The 21,242-nt window shown below is 37.9% G+C and overlaps 1 protein-coding gene across 7 annotated transcripts in view; it reads right to left on the minus strand.

The window, feature by feature from the left end:
• LOC105466156 (jumonji domain containing 1C) overlaps positions 1-21,242 on the minus strand; it is a 310,861-nt gene that overhangs the window by 39,239 nt on the left and 250,380 nt on the right. For 3 of the 7 annotated variants that reach the window (XM_071069618.1, XM_011715124.3, XM_011715126.3), the window contains 7 exons: positions 15,187-15,292; positions 11,898-12,022; positions 10,221-10,364; positions 9,931-10,123; positions 8,146-9,824; positions 3,717-3,889; positions 1,253-3,456 (listed from right to left, as the gene is read on the minus strand). In XM_071069618.1, coding sequence (XP_070925719.1) covers positions 1,253-3,456; positions 3,717-3,889; positions 8,146-9,824; positions 9,931-10,123; positions 10,221-10,364; positions 11,898-12,022; positions 15,187-15,193 — 4,525 coding nt within the window. In that variant the 5' untranslated portion in view covers positions 15,194-15,292. Of the gene's footprint in view, positions 1-1,252; positions 3,457-3,716; positions 3,890-8,145; positions 9,825-9,930; positions 10,124-10,216; positions 10,365-11,897; positions 12,023-12,373; positions 12,662-15,186; positions 15,293-21,242 lie in introns of those variants that run through there. The other 4 variants (XM_024788032.2, XM_011715128.3, XM_011715129.3 and 1 more) reach the window with 3 other exon arrangements.

A 21,242-nucleotide genomic window follows, 5' to 3' on the forward strand; every position in this document is an offset into this window, starting at 1 on the left:
TCATATTACTCTGAAGTAAAATTGGCCCTCCATTAACTGTGGGTTCTAAACCCATGGGTTCAACCTACCATGGATCAAAAATACTCAAGAGAAAAAAATATTCTACAAAGTTCCAAAAAAGCAAAACTTTAACTTGCCATGTGCAGAGTACTATGTTCAATCCTGCATGAATGAAGTGATGTGTAAGGATTGTGTTAGGCATTATAAGGAATCTAGAGATGATTTAAAGTATATGGGAGGATGTGTGTAGGTTTCACGCAAATATAGTCATACACTATTAGGCAATTTCCTCATTGTGGGAACTTCATAGAATGTACTTACACAAACCCAGCTTACAAAGCTGTACAGTATTTACTGTACTTTATACTATAGATAATTGTAACACAAAGTATTTACGTATCTAAACAAAGAAAAAGGTATAATAAAAACATAGTCTTACAATCTCATGAGACCACTGTCATATATACATTCCATCATTTTTTGTTTATTTTTTGAGACATGGTCTTGCTCTGTTGCCCAGGCTGGAGTGCAGTGGTGCAGTCATGGCTCACTGCAGCTTCAACCACCCCAGCTCAAGTGATCCTCCTGCCTCAGCTTCCCAAAGTGATGGGATTACAGGAGTGAGCCACTGTACCCAGCTGTGCATTCTGTCACTGACTGAAAAGTTGTTATGCAGCACATGACTGTACTATGCTATTTTATATAAGGGATGTGCACATCTGTGAATTTTGGTATCCGTGGGGGGGGGGGGTGTCCTGAAACCAATCCCCCACAGGTATACCCAGGGACAAGTGTAACTGTCTTCTAGAAATGTGCCTCAAAATATGCGTATGTGAGTAGCATTTCTTTCCTGACTACATCTTGGTAGAGGTAAATATCTTAGCTGATATTACGAATCCACTTTTGGTGTGACAGCCATAACTGCATTTTGACAATTCTTAAAAATGGCCAAAATACGAGTAACTACTAAATTCCATGCTGAGTTATGCAAATTACCTACAATGACTGTCAGGTAAAACATATATTTCTACAAGTCTTTTAAAAATGGAGGAATAAGTGTTCTCTCATTTCCTCTTAAAGGGGAAATGTTTGTGAAATGTAGAAACGAGATCAATGAGCATACACATAAAGGTAAGGCATGCAAATGAAGACAAAGGATGCCTTTAAGCTCACTGATCTTTAAAGAAGCACACTAATTCAGCTAAAACATTCAGCCCATTTTACCTGAGATAAAACAAAGTAACTGACTTACTATTACTGTTGCTTTGCAACTTCAGTTTACTTTTTTCTTTGGCACTCCTGCTGAGAACTCCATTGGGTTTCAAATCTTCTTCTATTTCACCTTTTCTCTTCTGCAAATCATTTTGCTTCTTTTTGTAAGTTGGCTTAGGTTGTCTTTTAGTCCTTTGCTCTGACTTGCTTTCACTTTCATCTGAGTCTCCACTTTCAGAGCCAGATTCATAAGTTCTTTTGGCTTTTCTCCTATTGACTTTATCATCTTTTACATATTTATCAACTATGATCTTACTATCTACACTATTTTGTATATCACTAGATGTAGAGGCTATTAAGTTGACAGAACATGGCTTAATAATTTCTGATACAGAATTCCCTGAATTTTCCATTTTATTAGTATTTTTATCTTCTTCTGAATGTCTGGTGAGCCAGGCCTTTTTCAGTTTAGTATGGTAGTTTGGTTGACTTGTCTGGGAAGCTTGCCCATTTCCTACAGAGTTTGCTTTGTTAATTGTACTACAGATTACAGTGCTATCAAGAGGAAGGGAGGCTGAAAGTGTCTGACTTTTTATAGCATTAGGTTCAGTCTCACTGACATTACTACTTTTATACTGAGCTGCAGCCAATGCTGCCTTGTGCTTTTTTAAATGGATAAAATCAGTTGTGCCTGAGAACCCAGAACTGGGTTGAACAACACTTCCTGTCTTACTACTGGCTAACGTAACTGGTGCTGTGGTGCTGACCTTGCATTCTTGTTTTTGAGCCACTGGCTGACTGACACTTTTTGAAGATGTACATTCTGATGATGTAGAGGCCAAAATGGTATTTGATAAAGAAGAAATTGCTTCTGAACCACCCCAGCTGGAAACACTGGTAGTATCGGCAGCAGATGTGATTACATCCGTTTTGGTATTACACATTGTATTTACAGACATGACTGAACTGGGAACACTGCCCTGTGAGACAGCCTGAAAGTTTTTTTCAGATTTTGTGTGAACACTGTCTGAATTCACATTTGGCAAAATGATTCTTCCAGTTTCTCCGGCTTCTGCTAGTTTGAGGCAATCTGTTTTATGTGCCCCAGCTGAAGATCTTTCACTAACTCGATCTTTAGAAGCTAACTGCACTGCTGGCATACTATCAGTTTTTGTACTAGAAGACGGACGCACAATGACAGATGCCATAGCAGCCTGTAACTTTCCGCTGCTTTTCTCCACATGCCATTCGGTTTTCTCTTTGCTGAAGTTATTATTAGGTCTCCACATCTCTGTCAAACTCTGTTCTGAAGAACTCTTAAAATTTGCCTGAGAGTCTTTTGGCTCGGGTATTAGAGTTGGAGGCTTCTGTGACTCTTGAATTTTACCACCAGCATTTACTGGCATCACAGGAGTTAAAGTTGGAGGGGAAAGGCTACTATAGCTGCCTTCCTTTCTTTCCAGGCTGTGATGGATTGGTGGGTGAAATACTGGTGCTCTATGTAATGCAGGCATACTGCGGAGTGTATTTGTAGAAGAAATTGTCAAATGGGTAGGACTCCTACAGTCATTTCTGAAGGCTGTTACTGAGTGAGATGCAATCTGATGAGGAAGATGTTCTGGTATCTTGCCTACTAAACCTTCACTTTCTGGTTGGTGTTTAATCAAAGGTGGAGGCTTTGAAAGAGATGTTATAAATGAAGTCAGAGTTTGAGGATTAGCTGCTGCTGTTGCAAGGGCATTACTCTGTTTATCACCATAAATATTTGAAATTTCTTTGGATGGGTATGATCTTGGTGGTTCATTGACCACACTATTAGACAATGTAGTGAAATAGTTACTTTGGGGTAAACTCTGAGGCACTGAGTGCTTCATTTTATAAAGATCTGATACTGAGCGTTCTACATCCATATCTTGTTTGATGGCATGGCTTTTAGGACTGGACGATGATGATGCCACTCTGGAATAATTCTCTCTCTCACCCTCAAGTCCCTTGATTTTAGTTGTAAAGGGAGCAACATCAATACTTTCTTGAAGAATTCGACGGTGTTCCTCTTTGTATTTGTTTAATCTCTCTCCAGTCTCCTGGGGTGGTCTCTGTAATTGATTTAATACTGGATCCACAAAATGCCTATGTAAGTGACAATCTTTTCCAGTCTGTGACCTATTTAGATCCAGGTCATTTTTTGCTGACGTGGATGCAACAGACCGTAATGGTTCCATAAAAGCTTTCCTTTCTAATTCTCTGTAAAGAAAATACACAAATATTTCTGTAACCACTTTTTCTTGCAAAATACAAAGATAGCTTCTATGCAATATCATTCTACTATGAAAGTAAAAGACATCTTTGCATGTACTCTATTATTATAACAAATTTGAAGAAATATCAAAACAGAACAAGCCTAATCTTAAGATATGTGTTAACTTAAAATTAACTGTTTAAAAGGCGAATTAAGAAAAATTATGAACAAGGTATTCATAATTTTTAAGCATTGGTTAACTTACTCCTTATGATGATCTACTAAAGTTTTTGTCAGTGGTGGACTGGAATGGGCTGTAATTTTAAGAGGCCGATGAGGCTCTGCACTGGAAGGTCTGACAGGAATGTGACTAAGTAATCCAATACCATCTGCTGAGGTCACAGGGGTGGGCTGATGTAGCCAAGGACTGGGAGAATTCTATTAAAAACAAAACAAAACAAAAAACCTAGATTTCAGTTACTAGAAAAAGCTAAACACCGTGTCACAGTAGGACTGGGTATGATCTTGGTGGTTTATGAGTTCATTCAAATAGCAGCTTATTTGGGAAACTTGTAACTTTTCTAAATACATCTTATGAGAAATAGTCAAATAATAACATAATTATACAGATTTTTCCATATCATAATCAGTATTAAAGAATAACTTATTGTCATCTTACTAAAAATAGATCTTGAAATCAGTGCCTTTAATTTACTATAAATGCCATATACAGAACCTAGCTTATATGATTTCCTAAGATTTTAACAGCAAAAGAATATATATTGCTAACAGTAAAAACAGAATATTCCTAAAACACATTTCACCAGAAGTAGAAATTATAACCAAATTAATTTGTCAATTTTTGTCAACAGAAATAATTAACTTTTCCAATGTAACAATTTACTGACAACTGGCAGATAATTACATTTCAAAACCCAAATGCACTCCTCATTTCACTCTAAGCTATAAACAAGATTGGACCATTAACCTTGGAGGTATAGAGGTCTAATAAAGTTAATTTTTTACATCAATATGCTGCCTGTCTCGTAACTGAATATAAGGTGACAGCAACCTCTACATCGAGACATGCAGCTATCTGATTACATGCTTAAGGATTTTTCTATATTCTTACTCACTGACATTCTTCCAGAACATGTTTTATGAATTTGTTAACAGGATGACAGTCAAATAGCAGGAAAATACAACCTCCTTTGTATTTTCTCTAATTTATTCCCTAACAAAGGGAATACATTTTACTTCTTAAAATAATGCAAAAGCAATATATCATGCCAAAAATATACTGCTATGAAATTAGATTAAAAACATACACTATAGCCATAAACCCCACATAAGAGAAAAATACATAAATATACACATAAGGATCAAATATGTGTCTCAAACGGCCTCAGTTCCACAAGATCCAGAAATCTTAAACAGCAATCAATTATGGCAATGACAACAAAGTTTTGATGTATAATATGCCATTCAAAATTATTTCTTAATAATAGTGTCTTATGCCTGTATTGTTTCTTCACTTTTGGTCAACAGTGGAGGATAAGACATTTTTATTTTTTGCTCAAAATGCTATTCAAATTTACTCCTTTATGCTGTAATTTTATACAACAAATAAAAATCCCATACACTTGTTCTTAGTTTAACACATTTATGACCAGTTAGTAAAATATTTTATGTACTTATAAACACGGAGGCTAGACAGTCATGGTCTAAGTCCATATATATGTGACACATACTGAGTATTGCTCCTTTCCAAGCCATTTTTAAGTTACTTAAATCCGTTTTCCAGAGTTTGGATATTAAGGAAAAAGACACAAATCTTTAGCAAGCTCTTGGCTCCCCTGGGTTCCTCTAGCTAGCTTATCTTTGTGCAGCTGCAGCTACGTTAATGACATGAGAATGAAGGGTCAGAATAAAAATGTGAGTGCAACAATAAAAACAGAAACCTTGAATTAATAATGTGAGTGCAGTAGGGCACTTGGACCACCAGGCCTGCTTTCTATTCTGGTAAAGAGGATAATATAGTGAGTAGTGATTCTTCACTGAGTTTGACTATGTAACATACAGGTTCTAGTAGGATTCCCATCTACCGCAAGGTCAACAGCACCCTCCAAAATGGTAATGGGAAGCTTGTGATCAATGGCAGCATAATTCTGGAACTGAGATCTTGTCAACCTCAAATGTGGTGATGCTGGTGCAGAATAAACTGTGGGGATCACTGGTGAGACTTCATTAAATGCCAAAGGTCATATGAAAGTAGAGCCAAAAGGAGTCCATGTTTGCAACAGGAATAAACCACAGGAAACATCTTTCAAAACTGGTAGACCTTATGCAAGATGTAGCATCAACCATTTGGTGCCTCTTATCATCAAAGTTAATCCATCACATGGTTGGGCTTGATGGCTCATGCCTGTAATCCCAGCACTTTGAGAGGCCGAGGCAGGCGGATCACTTGAGGTCAGGAGTTTGAGAACAGCCTGGCCAGCATGGTGAAACCTCGTCTCTACTACAAATACAAAAAATTAGCCAGGTGTGGTGTTGCAAACCTGTAGTCCCAGCTACTTGGGAGGCTGAGGCAGGAGAATCACTTGAACCCAGGAGGCGGAGGCTGCAGTGAGCTGAGATTGCATCACTGTACTCCAGCCTCGCAACAGAGTGAGACTCCATCTAAAAAAAAAAAAAAAAAAAAAAGTGTATCCATCACAACCTGGGAATGATAAGAAGACTCGTGGCCACTGTCTACCCAAAACATAATCTGTCCTTTCACAAACTTTTGGCATGACGAACAGCATGCTTTTATCTATTGGCATCACTAATGTTATATGTAATAAATATTATCCCTGAGTAAAAGAGAAAGTCACTAAAATTGCCTTCTAAATCACCACCCCCAACTGTGATCTCACTTTACTTTAGAAAGCTGTCAAAAAAGATGACATTAAGGTGTTAAAAACACCCATGTGAGGCAGAGGTTGCAGTGAGCCGAGATCGCGCCACTGTACTCTAGAGCTTGGGTGACAAGAGCAAGACCCCGTCTCAAAAAAAACCCCACAAAAAAACAAACAAAAAAAACACCCATGTTCACTGTAGCATTATTCACCATGGCCAAGAGGTGAAAGCAATGCAAGTGTCCACACACAGATGAATGGAGAAAGAAAATAGGGCACATACATACAGTGGAATATTATACAGCCTCAAATAAGAAGAAAATCCTGTCACATGTTGCAACATGGATGAACCTCAAGAATACTGTAGTAAACTAAATAAGCCAGTAACAAAAGGATAAATATTCTATGATTCTACTCACAGAAAGTATCTAAAGTCATGAAAACCACAGAAACAGAAGAAAGGCGGTTGCCAAGGGCTGGCGGGGAAGGGGAATTAGTGTTTAATGGTTATAGTTTCAGTTTTACAAGATGAAAAAGTTCTAGAGACCTGCTGCACAACAATGTGAACATACTTAACACTACTGAACTGTATATTTAAAAATGTTTAAGATGGCACATTTAATGTTATGTACGTGTGTGTTTTTTAACCACGAAAACAAACAAGGTGTTAAAAAGATTCTGGGGGATACTTGATGAGCATCCTAGGATGTACAAAGGACAAGGCTGTCTCCTGGGAGTTTAAAAGTGATATCAATTTTTCCATTTTTTATACCGGGGCAAGTATTGCTCTCAACAACCATTTTTTAGTGTAAAAATGAATTTGCTATAGAAACCACATAGCTCATGAATGAACAAGAGCCTTATACCACCACCTTCAGCAATACTGTGTTAGGCAGACAAAATCTCAGCTGCAGCTTTACCCTCAAATACTGGGAATCTGCAACCTTGAACATCCTTAAGGGAACAAGGGGGTTAAATAGTCAAACATCGTACTATACCATTAATATACAAATACACATCTGGAGAATATAATAATTTGTTTTTAAGAATAATTTGATAATATTTATCAAAAGCCTTACAATTTTATATAAATCTTAGAAATTTCATTTCTGGGAATTTGGCTGGGCAAAACAATTCTGTATAATTTGTATTATATATTATAATTACCACATAATTATTGTATAATTATAATTATGCATAATTTGGTATAATTTTTATACCAAAAATCAGCTAGGCGCAGTGGCTCATGCCTGTAATCCTAGCACTCTGGGAGGCCGAGACAGGTGGATCACAAGGTCAGGAGTTCAAGACCAGTCTGCCCAACATGGTAACACCCCGTCTCTACTAAAAATACAAAAATTTGCCAGGCATGGTGGCAGCTACCTGTAATCCCAGCTACTCACTCAGGAGGCTGAGGCAGAAGAATCGCTTGAACCCAGGAGGCAGAGGTTGCAGTGACCCGAGATCATGTCACTGCATTCTAGCCCAAGTGACAGAGTGAGACTCCATCTCAAAAAAAAAAAAAAAGAAAAAAAGAAAATATACCCAAAATTTATATGTATAATAAATATTACAATCTATAAAGTTTTACTTCCTTAAACTAACTCTTTTTATAAACAGGCTTTTCTGAGGTTTCAGCTCCCACTCTTGAGGTTACTAAGCATATGGAAAAACAACCGAAAAGTTCTAACATATTTTATAATAGGAAATGACCTAAAAAATAGATGGAATATTGAAAAAGCACCTGTACATGTTCATTTATATTGATATGTGGCAAACTACAGTGTAACTTACCCTCCTTAATGAAGCTTCAGCATTAACTGCATTTTCTGGGTGAACCCACTTAGAAGAAGGCAAACCGAGTCCTGAGTATGCATGTGTTCCATTTGGATACTGCCAAATAATTGGATAAAGTCCAAGCTGATTATATGAAGCAGAAGGATGGGCTTGTCCAAGAAGATGAGGTGACTGGTGCTGTAACAACTGTTGTTGTTGCTGGTGTGCTAGTGCTAAGTGGCTCAAGCTGCTGGCATGAGCACTCTCTAGTCGTGGGTGGCCACCAAGTAAGGAGGCAGTAGGCACTCCAGGTAACACAGTGGGAAGTAAATGAGGGTGATGAACAGCATGGTGTGGACCACTAGTCAGAGGATGAGTGTTAATGGTAGGTAATGGAGTTTGACTAGATGATCCGGCTAGTAAATGGGGTGCAGGAGTTAAGGCAGGATGATGGGTACCTGGATTTAAACAGGTTCTATGAGATGAGGAGTGAAGAGGAAAAGGATGCTGGCTTAGGAAAGGTGAAATATGATTAGCTCCTGTTTCTGACCCAATAAGTGCAGGATCTCTGTAAACTGTAAAATGCTCATTTTTATCAATGATAAGAGGACTCTTTGTATTTTCTAATGTACTGCTTCGAGTAGGAATTGGATGAAAACTGCATCTTGACAGCTCATGTTCTATCTTATTTGCCAGTCTTCTTTCACCAGTAGCTTGGCTGTTCACATAAGTGGTCTTAGACTTTACAGAATCAGGAGAATGAGTTATTTTGGGTTTAACAACTTCAGGTGACGGACTGGATTTTATCTTGTGAGTATCTACTGAAGTATTAAGTTTAGATTTTATAGTCTCTGGAGGTGGACTTCGCTTATGCAGCTTATCTTCCATGACAGAAACTGCACTTAAAGGAGAAATGTAAGAGACATACTTCTCTTTTTCCATGTTCAAGTGATCATTTCCTGAAGAAGCATTTGTAACACTTGATTGGGTAAGATCCACTTTAACTACATCACTGACCCAGCTCTGGTCAGAATCTTGTTTTGCTGTTTCCAAGAATTTTGCATTTGCAATAGAGTGTTTTGAATCACTAACATTAGGATCCATTTTCTGAAGTGTCTGAAGGCCAAAGGTACTTGAGTTTTCCTGAGCCACCTTTTCTAAATTAGTGTCATTTGTAATATCAATAACACATTTTGGTGTGGGTGGTCTGGATACAAACTTCTCCTTTGGTAGTAATTCCATGGTATGTGTTTTTTCCATACTGCATTCCTGAGGAAGTAAATCATTAGAATTATGATCAGAAACTGTGGATTGTTCTGATGAATGGATAATCATATCTTCTTGAAGCTGAGTGTCAACAGACTTCCGCTTCTCTGCTTCTTCATGTTTTTTATCTTCCTGTATTTGATCCCAGGGAGGCTGGCTGTCTTTTAGGGTCTCTTCTCCTGCCTTCTCATTATTATGGGGTTTTCCTTCTTCTCCATTTATTTTTGAAGTATTTTTATTTTTCAATTCATTCTCTGACTTCTGTTCTGATGAATTATCTATTATTCTCTTATTTGAATTTTCTGAGTCGCTGCTCTCAGAAAAGTCTGAAACATTGTCAGTTCGAAGTCTTTTCATATTTAGTTTCTTTTCATCCTCCTCAGGTTTCCTTCTTTTATTCATCAAGTGTTTGTTTTTACCTTTAGGGTTTTCTGTAGGATTAAAGAAAGAACAATCTTATTTTTCACATTAAATAAGCATATTTTAAAATGTATTTTTGTTTTGTTTTCATTCCCTTAAAAAAAAAGTGGGTCCTACCGCCTCGTGATATATAATCATATTTTTCCTCCTTCATCTTCTCTTCATCTGGTATACTGCTATCTGAGCCCTTCCTCTTATTTGGACGGATACTTCTTTGTTGCTGTTGCTGGTGCGTATTCTGTTTTGGTACAGCAGCTTGGGAGTTCATTGCTGGTCTGGGACTATTTGCTTGAGCACGTGTATAATGGCTCTAAAAACAACCAATTAACAGTAATTGTTTACTGCCTGGTTTCTACTAGCCTAAGGAAAAATATTTTACAGAAATCCATCCCTAATAACATACATACGTGAACAGTGTTGACGTTGTGATTGGCACGAGACCTGCGTCGTGATGTAATGCCAATATTTTCACCTTTTAACAAAGAGTGAACAACATCATCTAGAAAGGTCATTTGAACCATAGAAGGATCGACATTCTGTGGTTCTAGTACCTAATCCATGATACAAAACAAAAACAAAAATTAAATAGAATGAGCTAATCAAATATTTGGTATAATTTCTTTACTCGGTAGAAACGTTTAGAAGTCAGCTTGGGATCCCTAATTTATAAGATTCTGTTACAATAATTTACTTTATTCACTTAAGACAAAATTACCTTTTTAACATTCTGAAACTTACCATTTCAACTGCTAACCAATAATTAAAAAGCAAATATATTTACTGCAAGTACATCTTGAAAAACAAGGGTATTAATCAAGAATACAGATGCCAACAATGATACTACAAAACAAAAGCACAGATGCCAAGATATGAAATGTATTTTAAAAACAGAAAGTAATTTTCAAAAAGCAGTTGTAAAATAAAACTCAGAGGTAGACTCTAGGGAGAAGAAAAAGATAAAAATTGTGCAAATGAATAATTTTTTAAATGCGGTTAAAACTATTTTAACAATTCAAGGCAGTTTTCTACTTTAAGAGGTAAAAGTTTGTCACTGTTTTAGGGAAAAAAAATCAAACGCAATGAAAGAATAACATTTATTTAGCATTTTATCTACATTTTAACCAAAGTATTCACTTTGAATTGTGTATAAAAGAGCTCTATCAGATAATCTCCACAATCCAATCAGGCAGGAAGGTATAAATATTTTTTTCTACATAAACAACAGCTTTAAAAATGAATATTTTTTGTATTAAAAAAAAAACTGAAATCTCAAGACTTTCAGACCGGTACTTAAGACTCCATAGGATTCGGGCTCGGTGGCTCACGCCTGTAATCCCAGCACTTTGGGAGGCCGAGGTGGGCGGATCATGAGGTCAGGAGATCCAGACCATCCTGGTTAATATGGTGAAATCTCGTCTCTACTAAAAATACAAAAAAATTAGCCGGGTGTGGTGGTGGGTGTCTGTAGTCCCAGCTACTCAGGAGGCTGAGGCAGGAGAATGGCATGAACCCAGGAGGCGGACCTTACAGTGAGCTGAGATCATGCCACTGCATTCTAGCCTGGGTGACAGAGCGAGACTCCATCTCAAAAACAAAACAAAACAAAACAAAGAAACTCCATAGGAAACCTATAATCCTTAAGATTCACCATAAAACTTAATTGAGCATACCAACACTGACATCTGATGTGAGAAGAACTGTAGCGTTTGTGTTTAAGTTTTCACTGATGAAAAGAAACGATTTGGGAAACATTTTTATTACTGGAGGGACAGAAAAACTGCAACTCTGAGAAAGAAAATTTTAGCTGATCTAAGGATTTTGAAAAGACTAATCAATTAAAAGAGTTTAATGCCTCTATTTTAGGAACTGATTTTATCAGTGTTGAAATAAATTGAGCATCACTGTCTCCCTATGACCTGAAATGACCTCTATGAAATATCAGATACACTTAAACTTACTAGAATTACAGGACCAAAAACCATAGAGAAAAAAATTATTTAGTATCAAATTGTTGATGTATTTTGGGGGGCACAGACGATCTGAACTTTTAAAATCTCTACAAAAATATCAGTCGAACTATTTACCTGATCATTCATAACGATCATGGTGCGGGTGAAGAGATCATGATGAGTAATTATGCCAGTAAACCACTGGGTGGCAGAGTCTTGTCTATATACTCTCACTCTGTATCCATTTAAGGAATAAGGACCTTAAAAAAAACACAAGAAATAGAAATATCTTAAATGGAGACATTTTCATTTAATAACTGCCTTTTAGAAGAAACATGAGCTAGTGTATAACAGTAATATATCCAACTATCAGTTTTCAAAAAAATGTTTTAGAAGTAAATAAATATCCTTTCAAATGAATCATTCTGAAGTTACTATATACACTGCACTAGACCTACATACTTCCTGATTCAACAGAAATAAAATAAGAGAGAAGGAAGGTTTCTAGGATCACAAGTTAATAAGAGAACAGTTCAAAATGCAAAGTTACAATAGTGTAGAATGTAGTAAGGTCACAAAGCTACTTAGTAAGATTGCGGAAGTTGACTTACATGGTTGAAATAGGAAGGTTAACTTGCAACTTGATGTTTGTTTGAGTCTTCCAGTTGCCAAAACTTTACCATAAACAACTACAAATTTTGATTTGCTATAACAGCCAGGAAAAGCTGCTAAAAGTCTTAAAAAAGAGATTGGCTAAGTGAATTTATACATACAGCACTAAAAATTTTTAACAAAATATGGTACACTTTGGTGTTAAACTCACTTTTTCAAAAGATATTCTTGTATAGATATCCATTAGAAAATTTAAAAATTAAATATTAAAGATATTTATCTACAGATATTCAGATATGTCTAATAAAACAAGTCACTCTACAGAAGAGGATACTGAGATGAAAATGATCTTTAATTCACAGGTATTAAAATGGTATCAAATACTTTAACAAAGAACTGAAAGGGAAAAAACTGCTGTACCTTAATAATTTACAAAGTGCTTTCAAAATTTTCTTTTTTTTTTTTTTTTTTGAGACGGAGTCTCGCTCTGTCGCCCAGGCTGGAGTGCAGTGGTGCGATCTCGGCTCACTGCAAGCTCCGCCTCCCGGGTTCACGCCATTCTCCTGCCTCAGCCTCCCGAGTAGCTGGGACTACAGGTGCCCACAACCGCGCCCGGCTAATTTTTTTTTGTATTTTTAGTACAGACGGGGTTTCACCGTGGTCTCGATCTCCTGACCTTGTGATCCGCCCGCCTCGGCCTCCCAAAGTGCTGGGATTACAGGCGTGAGCCACCGCGCCCGGCCTCAAAATTTTCAAGTGCTTATTTAATTCTCTCTCTTAAGTATTGTTAGCCCTTTTACAAAAATCAAGAAAATGAGAGGTTGACAGATTAGGTAAAATTTTAAGTCAAAGATCTGGGACTGAATTTATTTTTCTGATGTTCTTTCTTCTACAGTTACAACAGATTCAACAATTAATCCTTTGCCAGCTTTAAAAATATATATATATATAAATCAATGAACTGTAGAAAGTATTCCATATGACCTGTAAATTTAATACATTCATCTAGAGAAAAGTAAAGATGTTGATGTTAAGGGAGGTGATGCGTAAACAGTTTAGTAGCCATATCAATTATATAAACTTCAGTCTTTTCTAACTATTGAAGAATAAGACTTTGTATTACTTTTTCTAAATAATATAGGACATGCTTATAGAGTAACTTCAAATATGATCAGTTTTCAATTCCCATTAACAAACAGTTTACACTGGTTTGTTCCCACTACTTAACATAGGTTAGAGTCAGCCTCACACAATTCTGCATAGAATGAATAGGGACTATACTGCCCCTTAATCTTTTCTCCTCTAAGGATACAATGCAGAAACAAAATATTATTTTTATACAATTTGCCTGGTTTCTTCAACAAATTAATTGCAAGGAAAGGTAACAAAAAGAGCAACAAAGGGGATGTACCAAACAATCACCATGTGTGGACCTTTTCGGAATCCCTTGATTTTAAAAAAACAAATCAAACCTGTTAAAACATTTGACATTTGTAAGACAAATGAAAACTTGCAATACCTACTATTTAAAATTTAAACACTATTACTTTTTTCAGAATAATGTTTCAGCATGTTTTGTTTTAAAAAATGGATAGAGCCGGGCGCAGTGGCTCAAGCCTGTAATCCCAGCACTTTGGGAGGCCGAGATGGGCGGATCACGAGGTCAGGAGATCAAGACCATCCTGGCTAACACGGTGAAACCCTGTCTCTACTAAAAAATACAAAAAACTAGCCGGGCGTGGTAGTGGGCATCTGTAGTCCCAGCTACTCGAGAGGCTGAGGCAGGAGAATGGCATAAACCCGGGAGGCCGAGCTTGCAGTGAGCTGAGATCTGGCCACTGCACTCCAGCCTGGGCAGCAGAGCCAGACTCCGTCTCAAAAAAAAAAACAAAAAACAACAACAAAAAAGGATAGAATAGGGTGATGTCTAAAATTTGATAGAAGGGGGTATGGACAACACAGGATCAGCCAAGATTTGATAGTTATTGGGGCTGGGAGATAGGTGATTCACTGAAATATTCCATTTTTGTATGTGTTTGAAATTCTCCATAGAAAAGTTTAAAGAATATTTAACCTAGGAAGAATTAAATATGTAGATGATCCACTACTGTACATGCCCATATACAGCAAACAGCTTTGGGATTCTCTCTTGATGCTTAATGGCATGGAAGTTGACGGTTGAGATAAACATGGGAATTTAACAACAAAATTCCATTCGCAAAGACATTCGACAACTGTTCATGCCATATTGTCTCACTTTCCATTCAATTTCCAAAAAGCCTGTATTTACAATACATGATTTTACTGACAGAAATGGGCATTGCTAAAAATTATCAAACCCCACTGGTTTGAAGGTCACATGTTTTAACATACTAAACAAAGGAAACAAAAGATTAGTAAATTTCTGAAAAAGGTGCACTGATGAAATAGGCCACTTTTACCAGATACGAAGAATATTCTTCAAAGGAAATAAATGGTGGCTGTGGGCAACCCTCTACTGCAAACAATGCTTCCTTCTCCAGGAAAGACACACCTAAAGAATTCCATAATATGCAGTTTTCTGTCAACAAAACACCTGTGTGTGGCTGTAATTTCATGATAGGCATTTAGCTCAAATAAGTTAATAAACTTGTGAAATTATCAACTTCCTATGAAAATTATTATGACTCTGCTATTATTTTCCTGGATATATATAACTCAAAATACTGGACTGGGCCTTCTATTTATATTGCACACAATTGAATAACCAAAACCAAATATGATAAGTTGCCTAGATCCAAAAAACTTTAATGCATAACTTCAAAATAGTTACCTTGCATAAAAATCTCCTGAACCTTTTGTTCCTTTACCCAGACTTTCACTTCCTCGTGAAGCTGCGGGTTGTCCCTGAGAACTGGGTTTAGGCTGTCTATGTCGTCCTAGAATTATAGATTAAAAGAAAGGTCCATGTTACGCTCTCCTACCATTAATGTTACAGACTTTCCCTCCTATACGTTCTAAGGACTGAAGAAAATTCCTTTGATCTAAATGTACCAAAAACACAAATTCATGAGTTATAGTTCATTGGCAACTGTATAACAAAAGAGCGTAAGAAATTAATCTGTGGTAAGATTTGACCCTTGACAACAATGTCCTAAAGTTAAAATCTGAAATTAATGTGTTTTCTAACTTTTAAAGTATAGCCTTATTCGTCATCTTTTTAAGGGATTCACTGTTGGAAGCAATATACAAATCAAATAACATCAGGTCATTTAAGGGTGTTGGCAGAAGAACTGAGGTGAACATTTTAATGCTGATATATACACAGATGACTTACTGACCTTCCCATAATACTTAACCTCTAGAGTTTGAAACTACTTTTATTCTGTTCTAATTTAAATGTCATCAAATTAAGTTCTACTCACAGTCATCTGACCAGTAATTTTACTGCTACAATTTTTATTTCTTGATACTAGCGCCAAAGCATCCAGATAATCAAAAATACATTATTGATGGTATTACTCTTATAACAGGGTGGATCTAGACATAGAAACAACTGATTCTCTCATTGGAGATGTGAATCACACAATCACACGATTTCCCACAATTTGCTGGACTCTGACATTCTGTTCTCTCTCTCTCTCAAAGTACCTCTGCTGCTCCTGCATTTGAGATCAGCTGCAGTAACACGAGAAGAGTAGCTGGGAAGAATAACAGACCAGCACTGTCAAATGGCAGCTATTTTAAAAGTGAACAGGAAGGGCCGGGTGCAGTGGCTCACGCCTGTAATCCCAGCAACTTTGGGAGGCCGAGGTGGGCGGATCACGAGGTCAGGAGATCGAGACCATCCTAACACGGTGAAACCCTGTCTCTGCCAAAAATACAAAAAAATTAGCTGGGTGTGGTGGCAGGTGCCTGTAGTCCCAGATATTCGGGAGCCTGAGGCAGGAGAATGGTGTGAACCCGGCACGTGGAGCCGAGATCACTCCACTGCACTCTAGCCTGGGTGCCAGAGCGAGACTCCATCTCAAAAAAAAAAAAAAAAGGGGGGGGGGGGGACAGGCAGATCATGGAAACCAGTGAATAGAAAAGAGCTAAACGAAGTGAACTATATCTGATGAATAAAAAACAATTTGTCAACTTCGAAAAGCCAAAAGGTGGCTGAAGTGTAAAAAATAAAAAAGGACCCCTAATCAAGTAGGTCATACTTCACTCTTCAAAGTCTATCCAGGTATAATGTTTCCTTCTCATACTGCTTTTAAGGCACTCCTCTGTATTTTTAGAGTAATATTGTGGTAAATATTCTATCTGATATGTACCTAAACATAGTGAAAGCCAACAGGACAAAGTAAGGGCCTTCAAATTAATTAACTATGTTCCTTGGAAAATATATAGAAGTACTGCTTTATAGCAGAAGAAAATACTAGAATGAAAAAATGTCATACAAATAAGTAGGCAAAATCTGTCATTTTGGAAGGAAAAAAAAAGGGCATTAACATGTCTTTCTTTACTTTGCAAAGAAACTTTCTAGCAATCTCTTTTCTCTGCAACCCCTCAATAATACAGTGGACACTTAGAAAGTCCTATCAGACTCTAACCCGCTTAATGCACATCAGCTGACAGTCTAGTCTATAACAAACAGAACACAGGAAACTTTTTTTTCCTTTTTGAGATGGAATTTTGCTCTTGTTGCCTAGGCTGGAGTGCAATGGCATGGTCCCAGCTCACTGCAACCTCCGCCTCCCAGGTTCAAGTGATTCTCCTGTCTCAGTCTCCCGAGTAGCTAGGGTTACAGGCTCATGCCACCATGCCTGGCTAATTTTTGTATTTTTAGTAGAGACGGGGTTTCATCATATTGGTTAGGCTGGTCTCGAACACCTGACCTTAGGTAATCTGCCTGCCTCGGCCTCCCAAAGTATTGGTATTATAGGCGTGAGCCACCACACCCGGCCCATAGAAAACTATTTTACAAGGAAAACCATTACTAATTTCAGATATCTCTGACAGCAAGTTCTTTTAAAATTTCTGTCACTTTAAAACTTCCATACATAAACATCCATATACCTTTTCCATAATATAGGGAATTATAAACTGTTTTTTCTGTGCTGTTTTATTTTCAGAGACAGTCTCACTCTCACCCAGCCCGTAGTGTACTGGGCATGATCTTGACTCACTGCAATCTTCGCCTCCCAAGTTCAAGCGATTCTCCTGTCTCAACTTCCTGTGTAGCTGGGATTACAGGTGAACGCCACCACACACAACTAAATTGTGTATTTTTAGTAGAGACAGGGTTTCATCATGTTGACCAGGGTGGTCCAAACTCCTGGACTCAAGCGATCTGCCCACCTTGGCCTCCCAAAGTGCAGGGATTACAGGTGTGAGCCACCACGCCTGGCTATAAACTGTTTTTAAAGAAGCACTGCCAACACCTTGCAGACAAGTACAGTTTATATAATCAGTTGCCTGTGTTGAAATTTTACAACTTATAACTCATTTATTTATATCTTATTTATTCAACAGGTTAAAATAATGGGCTATAAAACCAGCTGCCTATGTTGAAATTTTACAAGTTATACCTACTAGGATATATAATCTATTTCTTCAACATTTATTTATAAATATTTTTTGTTTTGTTTTGAGACGGAGTCTCACTCTGTCGCCCAGGCTGGAGTGCAGTGGTGCAATCTTGCTTCACTGCAACCTCTGCTTCCTGGGTTCAAGAGATTCTCCTGCCTCAGCCTCCTAGAGTACCTGGGATTACAGGTGCCCACCACCATGCCCGGCTAATGTTTTATATTTTTAGTAGAGACGGGGTTTTGCCACGTTGGTCAGGCTGGTCTCAAACTCCTGACCTCTTGATCCACCTGCCTCGGCCTCCCAATGGGATTATAAGCATGAGCCTCCGCACCCAGCCTTATAAATATTTTTTTCAACAGGTTAAAATAATGGGCTGTATTTCCAAGATCATTAAACAACATACAAATATTTTTCCAACAATAAACCATTAATTTTCTAGTGGAAATAGCATACCATTAAAAACTGTTAATTTGAGTCCCTCTACTGATACGACTTTATGTAAGTTCAAACTCTGGTCTCTCAATCTCCTCATCTATAAAGGAGAGTTACTAATATTTCCTTCTTTTTCTATCTTAATATATGTTTTAATAAGATTTTTTCTTATGTACAAAAATTAGCTTTCTTAAAACATCTAATTCTGAATTATGACATTTGAGTACTGAATGATGTGAACTACTTGGTTAATTAAAGTATCCCAATGCACTGCCTGATTTATGACGGCATTGTTGTTGCTGAACTGCTCCCCCTCATCTACATATAGTACTCTGTAAGTTACAGGAATTTCTGTTACATCACCATTCCTATTTTAAAGAGGATTGTTAAAGGTTAAATGAGCAAATCTTGTAACAAAGTCAATTAGTTTTTTTTAAAATATATTTACTGACTTGAATAATTTTGTACACGTGCTAAATGTTAGATACAGTCAACAAGGCTGACTTACAGATAAGATAAATTAAGGGTCTGGAATTACAAACTAGCTATAAATACCCACTATCTTTCACAGAATTTAAAAGGTCTTCAGCTGTGCCTTGAGCTTGTGTGAGATTAAAAATCCACTTAATGGGCCGGGCGCGGTGGCTCAAGCCTATAATCCCAGCACTTTGGGAGGCCGAGGCGGGTGGATCACGAGGTCAGGAGATCGAGACCATCCTGGCCAACATGGTGAAACCCCATCTCTACTAAAAATACAAAAATTAGCTGGGTGTGGTGGCGGGTGCCTGTAATCCCAGCTACTAGGGAGGCTGAGGCAGGAGGATCGCTTGAACCCAAGAGGCAGAGGTTGCAGTGAGCCGAGATCGTACCACTGCACTCTAGCCTAGCAACAGAGTGAGATTCTGTCTCAAAAAAAAAAAAAAAAAAAAAAAAAAAATCCGCTTAATGGCAGTCTTCACATTTCACACTTTAAAGACAGTAACTATAAGTAGTTACCTATATATAGTTTTTATCTTGAATAACTAATACCTATTAATTTTTCAAATACAAGTCACCTCACTAAGTGAAGAGACAGGACCCTCTGTGAACTTCTCCTCCTGCATAAACTGTATCCTATTTGAGCTACTAGTTATAACCTCCAGCAAATGACAAATGGAAAAAAAATCAGTTCACTAAGATCTGCTTTATTAGAAACATACACAGAACACAGAAAAAGTTCAAAAAACATCTTAAATGAGGTTTGGGAGTACACCATTCACTTGTGTGTTGTTCCCCCTTTTGCAAAGACAGACATGAACTCTAATTGAACATTAGACACCTTAATGTACTGATACAGAAAAACAGCTAACATAAGACCAGGCATGGTAGCTCACACCTGTAATCCTAGCACTTTGGGAGGCCGAGGCAGGTGGATCACCTGAGATTAGGGGTTCATCCTGGCCAACATGGTGAAACCCTGTCTCTACTAAAAATACAAAAATTAGCCAGGGGTAGCAACACACGCCTGTGAATCCCAGCTACTGGCGAGGCCGGAGGCCGGAGAATCACTTGAACCCAGTGAGCTGAGATGGTGCCATTGCACTCCAGCCTGGGCAACAAGAGCGAGACTCCATCTCAAAAAACAAACAAACAAAAAACTAACCTAATGGTGCATTTACTATGGCAGAAACTGCTGGGTGCTTTCCATACAGTATCAATTGTTTTAACAACTTTGTGAGCTGAAATACATAGTATGTTCAGAGAGGCTCATGGTTACAAGCAGGAAGTGACAGAGCTGATATGTGAACCCAGTTCTGTGACTTCCAGGGCTCAGGTTCTTCTCCACCCCTGCCCGCCCCCCGCTCCCGCCCCCGGCCCCCCGCAACATACACTCTCTCTCATTAGCACAATCAAAAGAAATGAAAGCTTACCATCATTGCCTTTTAAATTTTGACACATTTCTTTATATGTAAGGGGTAAAAGGCAACATTATCTTATAAAGTGAGAGTGACTCAAAAGCAAAGAACTGAAAGACAATGGGTAGAAGATACCTTTCTATAAACTTCTAACACTGGTTATGTGACATTCCATATATAGAAATAGTCAAATACTTATCAAAGAGAGGAGACTTAGGGTGGCAAACTCATGCAATCTTATAATCAGAAAGTGTAAAAGAGAAGAAACATCACTTTGGTGATGTACCTTAGTCATGACCTACAAAATACCCAAATGCTGTTTTTTTCTAGGTTAACACTGTGCTGAATGACTATTTGGATGATCAAAATGCAGGTATTTTTTCACGTGTACAGGAGGGAATAATGGGGCCAGGTGTGGTGGTTCACACTTATAATATCAGCACTTCAAGGAAGCCTAGGTGGGAGGATCCCTTGAGTCCAGGAGCTCAAGACCAGCCTGTGCAACATGGCAAAATGCCATTGCTATAAAAAATTTAAATATCAGCCAGGCATGGTGGGGTGTGCACCTGTAGTCCCAACTACTCAGGAGGGTGAGGTGGGAGGATCACTTGAGCCCAGGAATTCAAGACAGCAGTGACCTATAATTGTGCCTCTGCACTTCAGCCTGGGCAACAAAACACTACCCTGTTTCAAAAAAAAAAAAAAAGTTAAAATCAGGTCGGGTGCAGTGGCTCATGCCTGCAATCCTAGCACTCTGGGAAGCCGAGGTGGGTGGATCACCTGAGGTCACAAGTTTGAGACCAGTCTGACCAACATGGTGAAACCAAACCTCAACTTTACTAAAAAATACAAAAGAATGTATTTGGGTGTAGTGGCGCGCATCTGTAATCCTAGCTACTCTACTAAGGCTGAGACAGGAGAATCCCTTGAACCTGGGAGGCAGAAGTTGCAGTGAGCTCAGATCGTGCCACTGCACTCCAGACTG

Source organism: Macaca nemestrina, chromosome 9 (genome assembly GCF_043159975.1).
Source record: "Macaca nemestrina isolate mMacNem1 chromosome 9, mMacNem.hap1, whole genome shotgun sequence".
Taxonomy (NCBI): domain Eukaryota; kingdom Metazoa; phylum Chordata; class Mammalia; order Primates; family Cercopithecidae; genus Macaca; species Macaca nemestrina.